The following is a 13,892-nucleotide window of genomic DNA, read 5'->3' on the forward strand; positions in this document are numbered from 1 at the left end:
ACTATGTAAGTTGCACATAGTGTCAAGTTTTGTTGCTGGTGGGTTTACACTGAAGTTAGCTGAAGGCCCACTGTGTCTCATAGAGACGCTAAAGGGTGCCTTTGAAACTCTCTCTCTGTTGTTGCCTTTCTCATCCTCTCTTTCCAACCTCTCAAATATGACACACCCTCTGATGTTGTAACTGTTTGCACTTAAGGTCAGGAAAAACCTGCTATTTTCTGGTTCCAGCTGAGAACCAACTTTTTGGGTTCTGGACTAATCTTTTCTAGGTCGAAATGCTCTGAGCAGTTCAAAATTAAGTGCGGGAACCATAATGGAACCAGTTCCATGTTCGTAAAAAAGGGCAATCAGACTTCTGAGCTACTTTTAGTGCTTGAAAAAGGAAGTGAAGACACCTCTCTGTCCACATCAATGGACCTAAGGGGAGGCAAGTGAACAGTTTTAGGTTACTGGGAATCAGCATCGCAGAGAACCTGACATGATAATCAAACATCTCCATCCTAGTGAAAAAAGCTGTAGTGGCTGTATTTTTTATGGAAACTTGAGAAAGCAAAATTCCCCAGCCAAGTTCTTGTAAATTTTTACAGAGGTGCAATAGAAAGCATCCTGACTGGAAACATTACAGACTGGTAACATTTGTGCCATCAGCAATATCAGTGAGGTAAGGCATCTGCGCAGAGTCCAAAGGATATTAACAGACAACACCCACCAAGAAACAGCCTGTTTCTACAGCGGCCGTCCTTCGATACTGAAGAATCTGCTGTCATACCACCAGAGTACAAAGCAGCTTCTTTCCTCAGGCTATAAGACTCCTCAGCTGAACATCATCCTCCACACTCCACCATTTTTTTTTAATATTGTAGCACTAAAGGCACTACAACTGCATTTCATTGTGAAACTCTGAGTTGCAGAATGACAATAAATTAACCTTGAACCTTGAAATTGCTTTGTGAATTACTCTTAGACTCTTAAACACAGGAGTCCGAAAGTTTGGACTAACATGTCTTTTACTTTAGGGAGCTGTCTCTCTACTTTAAGCCTTAGGGTGTTTTGTGAATGTGTCCCCTGAATACCTTTGGTGGGTTTGGGGGTGCGTCCAGCTGCATCCTCATTCTGTATCTCCAGCACTGCCTTCTTGGCTCCACCTCGAGAGCGAAACAAGAAGCCCAGCGATGCGTCGTCAAAACAGGCCAGACTAGGAACAATGGTCAGCCAGTTAAGGAAGCTGAGGTTCCCACTTACTATCAGAACCACCTATAGCACAAGAGACGAGGCAGAGTCAAAGACAGCCATGTATCAGGTAACATCTGCTGAACTGATTATATTGCATCACTTTACATAATGTAGGCATTTCAAGGAGTTCAACCAACATGTGGACGGTTGAGTACTGACTTATTTTGAGCCATGCAAAATTGGCATACAGGAACATGAGCTCTGGCACTCACTGCACATGATGCACAAATTTAATTTAAGCGAACAGCACATAATGCAGTTAAACACAGATAAATGTAATAAAACATCCCCTTAAATCAGCTAGTCAACATGTTTAATGTAATAAAAAATGGAACATGTAATGCTATGACTGGTCCAGAACCAATTTTAGATCTAAGACATGCTATTAAACGATGGCACCCTGATAGACAGAGGAGTAAAACTCTAAATTCAAAGCCCGAATCTGTGGAGTGTTTGTTATGATCAGCTCTTGTGAGTTGGTGAACAGTGTGAATTACCTGGAACAGGATCTGGATTGCGCCGTTGACCATGCACATCCGCCTACCCAAGAAGGTAAAGAACGGGAAGATGAGCTCGATGAGGTGGTTTGACAACGTCTCAAAGCGATGGAACCACCATGGGGAGCGATGCATGTAGTAGGACATGGGGTTAGGAACTGGCTGGGTCTGGGAGGAGATGCAAAGCAGAGAATAAAAAGGAGGTGAAAATCTAAAACCCACCCACCAACCCATTTTTTGAAAATGCCAGAAAGGTTGCTTTGTAGCAAGTGTCAGAACCGAGGGGTTTGTCAAGATAATCATTAATTTTTATCAGTGAATTTTTGTTGCATGAATTTATCCATAAAGATTTCACCCACCACATTACCATTCGTATATCAATGACTCTTACTCTTACTTTGAATAATGAAGAGAACTTTGTTTTTCTCATATACCTCTGCTGAACAAAGAATCCAAAACCAGAGAAAATTTTTGTTTGCATCATTGTGTGACTTTGCTGAATCTGAACTAACCCTTTAAAACACCAAAGTAATTAAACTAAATGATTGAGGCCATGATAGATCAGCAGCTGCCATGTTCAGCAAGGTGAAATTAGTTCCCTGTTAGAAAAGGCTGTCTGTTTGGGTAGTACACAGCATTCAGTTGGATGACGAAGAACTGAATTGTTTGTAAAAGGATGTTTTCATATAGTTTCGCTGTCAAGACTTTACTCAGTTTTTGGATTCTTCGTTCATTCTGAGGGCATGCGAGAATAACAGAGTTTTCTTCACTAATTCAACTTAACACAAACTGAGTAATTGATATACAAATGGTCATTTAAGGGGTGAAGTATTCCTTTAATATTTGCTACTATGCTAAACATAGACTTCTTCTACTGCTTAAAATGCATGTTTTCTCTGCTTTACTTTGGCACCAAAACCTTGTCTGAGCCGGGGATGGATAGTAATTTATGGTGCCACGCCTTGGGGGAAACATTTCCATGTCTAAATAAAGGTGGAACTTCATTTAAATGAAGGCAACACCACCTACGCATAAAAAAAAGAAAGAAAAACACTCATACATTACAGAGCTGTGCAGTGTTCGCGTATATATGATTAATTGTGTGTGTGAGATGTGGTCACATGCAAACCGTGTAATAGGTGAACATGCAAATAGTGTCAGGTGAGGTGGTGAAAAATAAACACAGCGCAGAAATAGGTGGGGGGAAAAGAAAACAAGACACTGGCACACTAGTCTATACTCTTATTGTTTTCATGGAATGGAAGTAAAAAAAAGAAAGGTTATTTAACCTGTAGCTTACCAAAACAGCCCTGGAAATCCGAGGGCAAGGAGCCTGCAACCTCAGACAACCAAACAACCCCACCTGGCCTGCAAGCTAGCTGCATTACAAGAAACTAACCGGAGCAAACAAAACAGCAACTATACTGAAACACACCTACGCCGTCCCCTGGGAGTCAGGACAGGAGGGGATCTGCAGTTTCTCTGCAGGTTTGAAAGAGAGCAGTGTGTCAGAGGGGGTTAATAAGGCTTCACCTGGCGCCAGTGGCTTCCGGTGTACTGCGTGTGTGTGTGTGTGTGTGTGTGTGTGTGTGTGTGTGAATCTGCATTACCTCTAAGGCCAGTGACAGTTGAGGTAAAAGCAGGGAAACTGACCCAAGATGAAATAAGTTCCAAGTTGATATATTATTTGTCAGGTAACAACATGTTTTCTGATCCAGTACATGTAATTACATTTTAAACAGCCCCAGTACATATGTACGGAACCCCTAAGAAGCAAGTGAGAAAGAAAAATTCAACCAAATGTCTCTCCTTCTGTTTCTGAGTTATGGCACTGAACAAGGGCCAAAAAAGTGTTTTTGTGAAACATTATGATGTCACAGTAAAGTTGACCTTTGACCTTTCGGATATAAAATGTCATCATTTTATCACATTTGTGTGAAATTTGGTCATTTAAATACATGAATTCTTGAGTTGAGGAAAAACCATGTTTTGTCAGGTCACACTAACCTTGCCCTTTGACCACCAAATTATAACCCATTCATCCTTGAATCTAAGTGGATGTTTGTGCCAAATTTGAGGAATTTCCCTCAAGGCCTTATTGAGATATTGGTTTCGAGACGGACAGAGTCACAGTGACCTCTGACCACCAAAATCAAATCCGTTCATTACTGAGGACGTTTGTGCCAAATTCGAAGACATTCACTTGAGGCGTTCTTGAGACGTTACTTACACAAGAAAGAAACGGATTAGGTCAGAGTGACCTTTGACTTTTGAACACCAAAATCTTATCAGTTCATTCAGATCATTGCTGAGTCTAAGTGGACGTTTGTGCCCTCAAGGCATTCTTCAGAATGGGAGGGATGATCAGACAAAGGACGGACAACCCCAATACATAATGCACGTAGGCCACAGCTATTGCTGGCATTTTAAAAAAGTTTTGACAGGTTAGAAAAAAAGATTCGCTAGGATCATTTTTCTAAGATGACCTGATTCATGGATGAAAAAAATGAGGAACTTAGAAAGATTATCCTGACAAAACCTTTTTTCACCTGTCATACAAACAGGAGATAAAACAATTTAGATCAGACTTATAAAATGGATCCGCTAAAATCTTTTCTTTTCTCTCTTGCCTCTCAGGGCTTTCCATTACAGAGTTGGATTCAGAGTTCTTTAGAAGCAAGATCAAGTAGCTTTTGTTAGCCACTGTGGGTACACATGGCAATTCAAGGATAATGGCATCAGCTAAAATGTAGAGTAAATATTAACATGAGTAATGGAGAATAATATCTGTTTGCAAAAGCATTGCATCATTGATTATTTGACAATTGTCAGGTGGACATGCTAATGCTGCTATATCTACTGACTGTATTTTAGCAAATGTTTCCCATGTTGTCCACACGAAACCCTATAGACACACCCACTGACATACAGCAGGATTAAAAATAGAACAGGAATGCACAAGGACAAAATAATGAACAGCATAAAAAGAATCAATTTAAACCATGAAGTGCACACACACAAGTATAAAGAAGGCCGTCACGAGACACAGATATATATATCACAGCGGGGTACATTGGAAGCCATACCATGCTGATTTACATGTGAAAATATCCGGCTTACATTTTTTGATGTTACACATGATTCTCCTCGTTTAAGTTCATCAAGTACACACGCTGCCCCCATCAACATTTTCCTGCATTTTTGTTTAACTACTGCTTCTCCTGCTCTCCATTTAAAATATGAATAGTATCGACAATATAATTAGGTCGCTGGTTCCTTTTAGCCACTGGAATTGGAATCAGTGAATTTCTGTTACTTTTTTTTGTGTGTAAATTGTCACTGAAAGGCTCCATGTACCCCAGAGTTTCCTTCACCGCTGCATAATTATAGAGGGTCACTCTGCCCCAAAGAATTATGGTCACTTAGCCTGGTTTCAGAGAGGAGTTTTAATGTCCTCAGATATTCAGAGTCCTCAGAGGATGAATCCAACTGACTCTTTTGATGCTATTGCTTGTTTTCTCAGGCCACCATGAGGTTGACATTTTTGTTTTTTAATTGAATGTCTCGACAGCTCCAGGGTGGGTTGCGTTAAATTTTTTACAGATGTTCAAGCTCCCTTGAGGATAACTTGTAATGACTTTGGTGGCCCTCTGAAATACCTCAACTTCTACTTGATGGGTTGGCACCAACTTATGTATATATATATATATTGATGTGATATATTGAGTGTGGTGTTCCCCTGACTTTTCTTCAAGAACCACCATAAGGTTGACTTTTTTATTGACATAGCTCAACAACTAATGGCTGGATTGCCATGAAATGAGTAAGGGGGGAATTGTAAATTTTGAGATCCCCTGACCTTTTATCTAGCACCATCATCAAATTTCTGTTGGTCCAATAATTTGGCTTATAACAAAATTTCTGCAAAACTAATGTTATTCCCATCAACTTCAGCTGTACTTTCTGTTTATAGTCAATTAGTAAATGTTGGCTTGCTATTTAAGGGGATAACAATACATACATCTGGACAGATGTATCGATTCAGTGATCAATGATCCAATATTATTGATATTATTGATTGCAAAGTTAAAAACACTGATACATTCCACCATTTTTAAGATCCACCTTTGTTTTGAAATTCCCATGGCACATCTGTGTCACCACTTTTGACCAAGAACACCTCCTTCCTTAACAATCAAACGGTGCTACTGCCTAGTGCCAGGCAGACAATGACAAGCAGCCAAGAAGAAGACAGTGAGGACATTTTTTGATTTCACTAGAATTTGTGATATCAGCAGATATTGTATCATTCTCCAAAGAATTTATGTAATGTCTCATGATGAAACTTGTGATTTACACCCCTAATGCTAACATGCTAAATTGAGATGGCAAACATTGTACCTACTATATATTAACATGCTAGCATCATCGCTCTGAAATGCATGCATTACTTTTGCATCACTTTTAATCGCATACATTAAATAGACTATACTCGGCAGTGATGAGGAAATGACGATCTGTCAGCAATGCTAGTGCTGTTAGCAAAAGTTATTGTAACGATTGTTGTGGACAACTCTACATGTATCTACATACAGTAGTTCAACCAAAGGAATGATTTCCCCTGTTCAGCCTGTTTCATTTGATTAATTATCAGAGATGACAGAGACTGTTTAATATTTTCTAAACAATAGAGCAAATACATTAGGGTAGTGGATAAAATATCCTATGTCATATATCATTTTCCAACTCCCCGGGTGGATAACCACTGGCTTAGTGATTTCCATGGCATTAGCAATGCTAAAACTGTTCTAACCCTGGGAACTAAAAGTTGAGGGATAAATTATAGCAGATTTACATTGTAGTATACCAGTAAACCAAAACATTTTTCCAAAACTCAATGAAAAGGCAGAAACTGTGACAGTTCATATATGAGGTACATCATTCCTGATTCCCTTCCTTTAGTCATCCATGGCTACATAGTCTTTGCAACAGTTATCCTGTCCCACAGGAGCCATTGTGTAACAGTCTATCCTCTATTCCCATTGTATTTCAGACTGTGTGAGTATCTATATTGTATTCTTGATATGCATGCATAAGTGTCATCTCCAGTCATCCAGTCCCTTAGGAGCCAGTGTATTCCTGTCTGTGTTAATTACAGAAGACAGCCCTCCTCCCTCTGTGGCTTGGTAACACAGAGCAGTGTGGGTCAGAGCGGTTGAGCGTCCCACAGGGGAAAAACAAACACAACCCCACGGTCCGCATAAGAGGCTGATTTATTGAAACCCACGACAGCGGTTACTGTAATGTGTTGCCCTGGTGTGGTTAGCCTCATGTGAGTACATTGCTGTCTTGTCATCATTCAGGAGACACAGCCATGGCACAATCTTTTTGTATATCTGGACTGCTGTTAAGACGTTCAGATTGTCAAAGAAAACGGGCCTTTGGGAAATTTAGAAAGTTATACTGGCCATCTTCCCACAAGAATGATTCAAAATACGACTGCAAGGCAACAAGTGCCATCTTAACTGGTAATTTAAGAGCTTTCATGATATCTTTGGTGCTCAGGGCTCATTGCTGTGTGGTGTTTTCTACACCGCACTTCCCAGAAGTCAACAAACAGCCTTGGGATTTTACGATGAGAAAATCTGAGTTTCTCCTACTTTCTTTGTCACTCATGATAACCACCCTGTTCTCTTTCACTATTGCTGCAGTTACAAACATCAAATGCATATATTGCATATATTGCAGATTTTTCCCATGAAAGAACAACCAAGTATCAAGTGGTCAGCACAGGAAGGAACCATAAAAGCTCTCATGAACTAAGTAAATCTTGAAGCTGCTCTAATTAATATTTGTATATGATGACATGACTCAGCAGTTCTATTTTAGCATCTTTTAGCTCCTTGTTTTAGTTTTACAGTCAAAAACGTCACTGTTTTGGTTGAGTCTCAGTGCTTTCATCAGTGTCATTTCCAGCAGCAATAGGCAGCTGTTTTCAGGCAAAATTTAGCTGATTTTAGCAAATTGCTAATTTAGAGCCTAGCTAGTGAACAAAGTTTTTTTGTGCACATATATGTGCTCAAGGGCCTCTTATGGTTTCAGTGATTCACAATCGTCAAAAAAACTGTTTGATTGACCTTTTTATTCCGTCATTGACTGCTGACTTTTTACTCTTCTCAGCCGGCTGGTTGGGGACTGAAAGTGATCAACAAAATCAACTAGCAAAAGAACAGAGCAAAAGGCAGTTCCCGCAATTGGATAGGCTAAAAAAAAAGAAAGAAGCCTGACCATTGCAGGGTACATTTTGGGCTGAAACTGGCATTCTTAGAAAAGTTGAGTCTCATTTTGAACCAGAGCAACTGCAGATTAATCTCATGCCTAATATGCTCAGGCACAATACAAGATTGATTAGTCCCCGCTGCAACGCCATCTTGAACGTAAGAAAGCCAGAGGTGACAATTCCATCAGGTGTAGTTCAAGGATACTAATGAAGACTGGGACACTGTGTCATATTGCATCATATCACTGGGGTACAACAAATGTGCAGTCTGGTCTGCACTTGCTGAAAGGATCAATAGCTGGAGCACTATCAAAGAACATGGGTATGATCTCTTTTCACTGAGACGTCGGAAGTCAGCCTTCGCTCGGAATGTATTTTGTAAAATTCTGAAAAGAAGACCTTAAATAACAGACCATAAACAAATGCTTTCTATTTGAAAGCACTATATTGTATATCAGCTGCCATCCATTTGAGCATACCCAAAAAGTTCTGTCAGGCCGAGTGCACCCAAGAAGAAGGTTACAAAGAGCGCGCCCAAAGAACACCTGAGCAGACACCCAAAGAACACCTGAGCAGACACCATCTCTTTATTCCCAGCGCTGTCTGTTGAAACCCCACAACATCCTGCTCCAGTTACATTGTGCGTGTCACTCTCTATAGCTTTCTTGGGGTCAGGGACTATGTTATGGCTTTAATTTAATAACCTTAGTGCAGTTGGGTCACATGCACTGTCAAGAGTGGCTGCGATCAGCTCTGGTGGAGATCTGCACTCTACTAAATGCCCTTTTCTAGGAGTACATCGAACATCTTTGGGTTATGGACAGTTCACTAGAGAAAACAAAGAACGTGTCTCTAAAAAACTAGAATGTGCACAGATCAGTTTACTTTTATAGAAAAACAATAATTCTATAAAATAATCAGTGAAAACAATCAAAAGCCACAGCCTGCATGTAATTATGGCTTTCTTTTCAGTGGAAAGCAGCAAACGTAGAGGTAAATATTGGACTGTTTGATAACTTTTCCTTGTTGCATCTGGCTTCTCATCTCTCTGAAATCTGAGCTGACTTCATGAAAGCTTCAAAAAGAAAGCTAAAAATCCCCCAGATGTCAGGCAAGACAGAAAGCAAAGCTCAGCGGCTGATGACAAGGTTTGTCAGTTTAATCAATTTATAGCTGCAGAGAATGATCATCCACTCCATGTCCTGCAACAGGCTAACTCAATAGCATGACACACTCTGCAAGGAAACATGACACACAAACAGTATATCAACTACACTAACAGTCTGTGTCACACACCTCGTAGTGGTAGTCCATGCAGGTGAGGTCTCTCCAGCATTTGTCGCCTCTGATTTTAATAAGACCCTGAAAAAGACAGAAAAAAACACAAACATGTTACACTATATGATGCAATGGCCTCAACAGATAGTGCTGCTGTAAATCATGTCAAATTAAGGAACCATCAACAGTACATTAGAAGATCAGATTACAGACTCCACTGATTCAAATTCCATATTTAGCTGTCCAAAAGTACTCAAATCAGATTAGGATTCCCGCGTCTGGGGAACATACATGAATGTAACAGCAGCTATAAATAAATTAACGTCTCCTAATAAATAGTGCAATTACAAGTTATGCTGTTGCACTGTGAGCCAAGATAGGGACGGCAGAGGAGGCATAATCATCTGTAGATAAGAATCTGTAACCCATATTGATAATCACATCAAAATTTAACAATTTAAATGAATTATGAGGACATAAAGTAAAAGGAATGAAATGAAGAAAAAGAAATGAGCTGCAGTGTGGTGTTACTGACTGGTTTGACTCAAGCAATATTTACCAGCATATAATAAACAAATAAAAGAGTATATAGTTTGCAGTTGGTTTTCTGATGAATTTTATACTGTGTATCTGTTGTTAGATTGATAAATATAGAGACTAAATATCAATGTAATGACTTTAAAATGCCACTGTCTTAATTAATGTCTGCAGCGCCTGCAGAAATTTGTAAAGTGCTAATTTAAATTAGACGTTCAGAATAACTGTGCATTGACTGTTTGCCAGGAGACTGGTTTAAAGGGACAGTTCACCCCTTAAACTGAGTTGCAGAGTGTTAGAGATATCAGCCGTAGAGGTGTCTGCCTATTCTCCAATATAATGGAACTAGATGGTACTCGGCTTGTGGTGCAGGTATGTCTCTTTCCAGGAATCATGACCTAGGCACTCAAGATAATCCACATAACTTGTTGTGAGCAGTTTCACGTAGGAACTATTTTCTTTCTACAAAACTTCACCCACCAACCGAATCGATGCGCAGAAGGAAGTGTGCATCTACTGCTAGCCTCGCATCACCAGGCTCTTCACATAATTCACTGAATTTTGTCTGGATTCTGGTTCCGGTCTAGAGAGTGGATGCGGAATTCACCAAATTCACCAAAGTAAAAGTGTTCACCAAAGTAAAACTTTAAATTCTGGCGCACCATCAATTTGGGGTGATGAGGGGTGTAAGAAAATCAATTCACTTAATGGCTTGGGGCTTTTCTTGTAAATTATATTCTTTAAATTAAAAGTTTCACCACATTTTTATTAGCTTGGTGCTTTTATTTTGACGGAAAGGCGCATCCATCGAAATCCGGATCCTGTCTCACTCGCCCTGGTTCCGGTTCCTTACCAAAACGGCCGCTAACGGCCACTACTGCTAACTCAATTAGCATCTCTGAAATAGCTAACGTTTTTTTTGCAGGCATTGCTGTTGCTTTACATCATATATATACAGGCCGACTAAGATTTGGGGGGGCTCATTACTAAATCACATGAGGTCCCCTGGTAGTTCAATGCTAATAGGGCTTTAGGAACTGAACTGAACACGAACACTCCTGCTGCAAATCAGGAGTATTGTGCAACACGAAAATAAAGAAAGCACCTTTAGCTGTAGGCCTGTTTTTGACCTTGAGAAATGAGGAAGTGCTCACGGCTGCCCCATCCTTAAAAAAAAAAAGCAAACACTAATCACAAAATAGCTCACAGACTTTGTTGGGTATCACAGATAAATTTAAAAAGACAGAAGTGTATGAAAGAGGGTTTTCCCTAAGAAATAGAAAATACAATTCAGACTTCACCAGAGACACTGAGAGAAATATATCCTCCGCTCCAAGCCTGTTTTTCAGCAAATAAACTAAGTAAATATGGTGCTATCCAGGACACGAGACTGTCAATATTGACACATCAGCCCGCCATGTGCTCAGCATGGAATGTGGAATAAATCAGCCGCTAACCTCGCTAACCAGATTTAGAAAAACCAGGACATTTCACTCCGATTATGAGCTTGGCTGTTGACTGCAGCTGCTGGCTGTTGAGATGATGCGGCCGAAGACGTCTCTGATAATCCAATTCAGTCATGAGATCCTGAAATGTCATCAATTACAAGCAGATATACAGACCTCTGACATAAACAGAGCAGTCTGCCCACAGTGTCCAGGGCTCTGGGGCCAGGACACTGATGGAGGAAGACCACTGAGAGACTAACAAATACTTTTCTGCACTATTTTGATGCTTTCGAAATGTATATGAACTTCAAAAACATAGCAATGGTTTGCTGAAAGAAGGTAAATTCGCCATCAACGTCATCACTAAAAGAGACTGTGACAAATTCTGTCAGCATGTTATACCAATTAGTCACAGAGAGAAGTGATTCGACTAAAAAAGGAGTTTTGCCCCTTCCAAAACAACTGAGGTAAAGACCACAAGTTCTGTCTTCTAGGTACACTGAGACTGACAAAAATGCATATGACGTGAGGTAAACCGCAGCATTTCAATAGCAGAGACTGGCAAAGCAAAGGTTTACCCTGGAATCCAACAATAAAAACAGAGTTTAAAGAGGACAGCAACAGGAACTACGGTGGCAGCACCACAGCCGGGCCTCGTTTATACTGTAGTGGTCTTGAATTTATGCACTTTGACAGACACATATACATACAGGCACATGGCATTCTTCCTGTTTAACCTTTATTCTGAAAACAACCCTCAAATATATATTACAAAATTTTCTTGGGGGAAAAGCAAGAAGCCGCCTGTCGTCAAAAGTATATTAACAGTTTTGTGTTATTCTTTTTTAAATGTGTGGTTGACCGTATCTCATAATATTCTCCATTAAAGTAAAACACAATAACAGTACAACTAGTTCCTCTTGCCTTTAAATGTGCTTCCTGTAAGACCAACCTGTGCTCCTCAAACACGTCTGAGGGACGCACCTATCATCAACACCAGCACGAGATGTACTGTGTCTCGTGTAGGGTTTGTATGCAGGTAACATTAGTGCCATTCATCTCACTGTTTAAGTATTATGACCTGCAACTTTCCTGTTTTGGTTCAGTCTCACCACTCTCATCTGTAAGCAGCTCTTCCAAGAAAAAAAACTGTAATAGGCTCACTGTATACTACCTACCCAGCACTTAACAGCGGGCAGCTGTTAGCAACTCGTTGATGAGAGAAGTGGAGCATTAGGTACAAAATAGCCTGATAATTACCTCAGGAGAAAGTGGAGAGACAAACAGATCTAAAAAGATAGTGACAATTGGACTTAAATTCATCAGGTGGATTGAAACACGACTGCTAATTAATGCTGATGTTGCTTAAGGCGGTCAGTCAGTTTCAGTTCATTCACAAAACTAGAATTAACGTCCACTGCGCAGTACTATACAATCATTCCATACAATCAGCACAGTTTCAACATGGGCACCCAAGATTAGGGTTATGACGTTGAGCAGTGGCCAGAAAACTGTTTTTGCAGAACATTATGTCACAGTGAAACTGACCTTTGACCTTTTGGATATGAAATGCCATCACTTCATCATTTTATCCTATTAGATATTTGTGTGAAGTTTTGTCATAATTAGTAAAAGAACTCTTGAGTTAAGGCCAAAAACATGTTTTGTGAAGTCACACTGACCTTGACCTTTGACCATCATCCACCAAATTCTGATCAGTTTATTCTTTAGTCCAAGTAAATGTTTGAATTTTTTTTTCGAATTTTGAATTTTGGAGATATTGTGTTTTTGAGAAGGAGACAGATGCAAGATCACAGTAACCTTGACCTTTGACCTAGGAAATCTGATCGGTTCATCGTTCAGTCCAAGTGAATGTTTGTGCCAAATTTAAAGAAATTCTCTCAAGGTGTTCTTGAGATATCATGTTCACAAGAATGAGACAGACAAAGTCACAGTGACCTTGATCTTTGACCTGTGACAAAATGAATATGTTTTATATAGTAATATTTACAACATACAAAACTCCTTGGACTAACCAAAGACCCTAACACCTACACTACCCTAACTACTGAATGGTCCCAGTATTATTCTGTTAGTCTAAACAATGGTTAAATAGGTAACATACAATGAACAGAGACTTGGCAAGTGGAAATAATAGTACAATTTACATGGTCTGTGGAATAACTAATGATGCACAATGTATTTACAGTTCTTTTTTACAGTGTTATCTGTCTCATTCCACACATGTAGACGTCTGCAAACCACACTAAAGCTTGTACATTTAAGGTTATGGTTTCTTACGCGTTATACAGGAAAGTTAATTTGGAATAAAGTCACAAGTCACATTGAGAATATATACAACATTATATATACAAGCATTGTGAAAGATATTACATTCAGTAGGCTTCAGAAGACTAGAGCTGTGGAAAGAGGGTAAATGGGAGCATTTATCTTGGACCATGATATGGCACATGTAACTTTCTTTCTTTCTAATATTAGATAACTAGGACAGGTGTTGTCATATAAAATTACAGTAATTTATGTGAGGCTTAAGGTTAAAAGTGCTTCAAGTTGAAGAAAAAGCCTCAACTTGAAAAACTAGCCTCGATATTTGAGCAT

General features: G+C 39.6%; 1 protein-coding gene across 1 annotated transcript in view; it reads right to left on the reverse strand.

The window, feature by feature from the left end:
* lmf1 (lipase maturation factor 1) overlaps nt 1–13,892 on the reverse strand; it is a 32,227-nt gene that overhangs the window by 5,418 nt on the left and 12,917 nt on the right. Inside the window, exons 5-7 of the mRNA XM_049563481.1 lie at nt 9,307–9,372; nt 1,731–1,898; nt 1,074–1,254 (exon numbers count right to left, since the gene is read on the reverse strand). Of these exons, the coding sequence (XP_049419438.1) occupies nt 1,074–1,254; nt 1,731–1,898; nt 9,307–9,372 (415 nt within the window). The remainder of the gene's footprint in view (nt 1–1,073; nt 1,255–1,730; nt 1,899–9,306; nt 9,373–13,892) is intronic.

Source organism: Epinephelus fuscoguttatus, linkage group LG20 (assembly GCF_011397635.1).
Source record: "Epinephelus fuscoguttatus linkage group LG20, E.fuscoguttatus.final_Chr_v1".
NCBI classification, from domain to species: Eukaryota; Metazoa; Chordata; class Actinopteri; order Perciformes; family Serranidae; genus Epinephelus; species Epinephelus fuscoguttatus.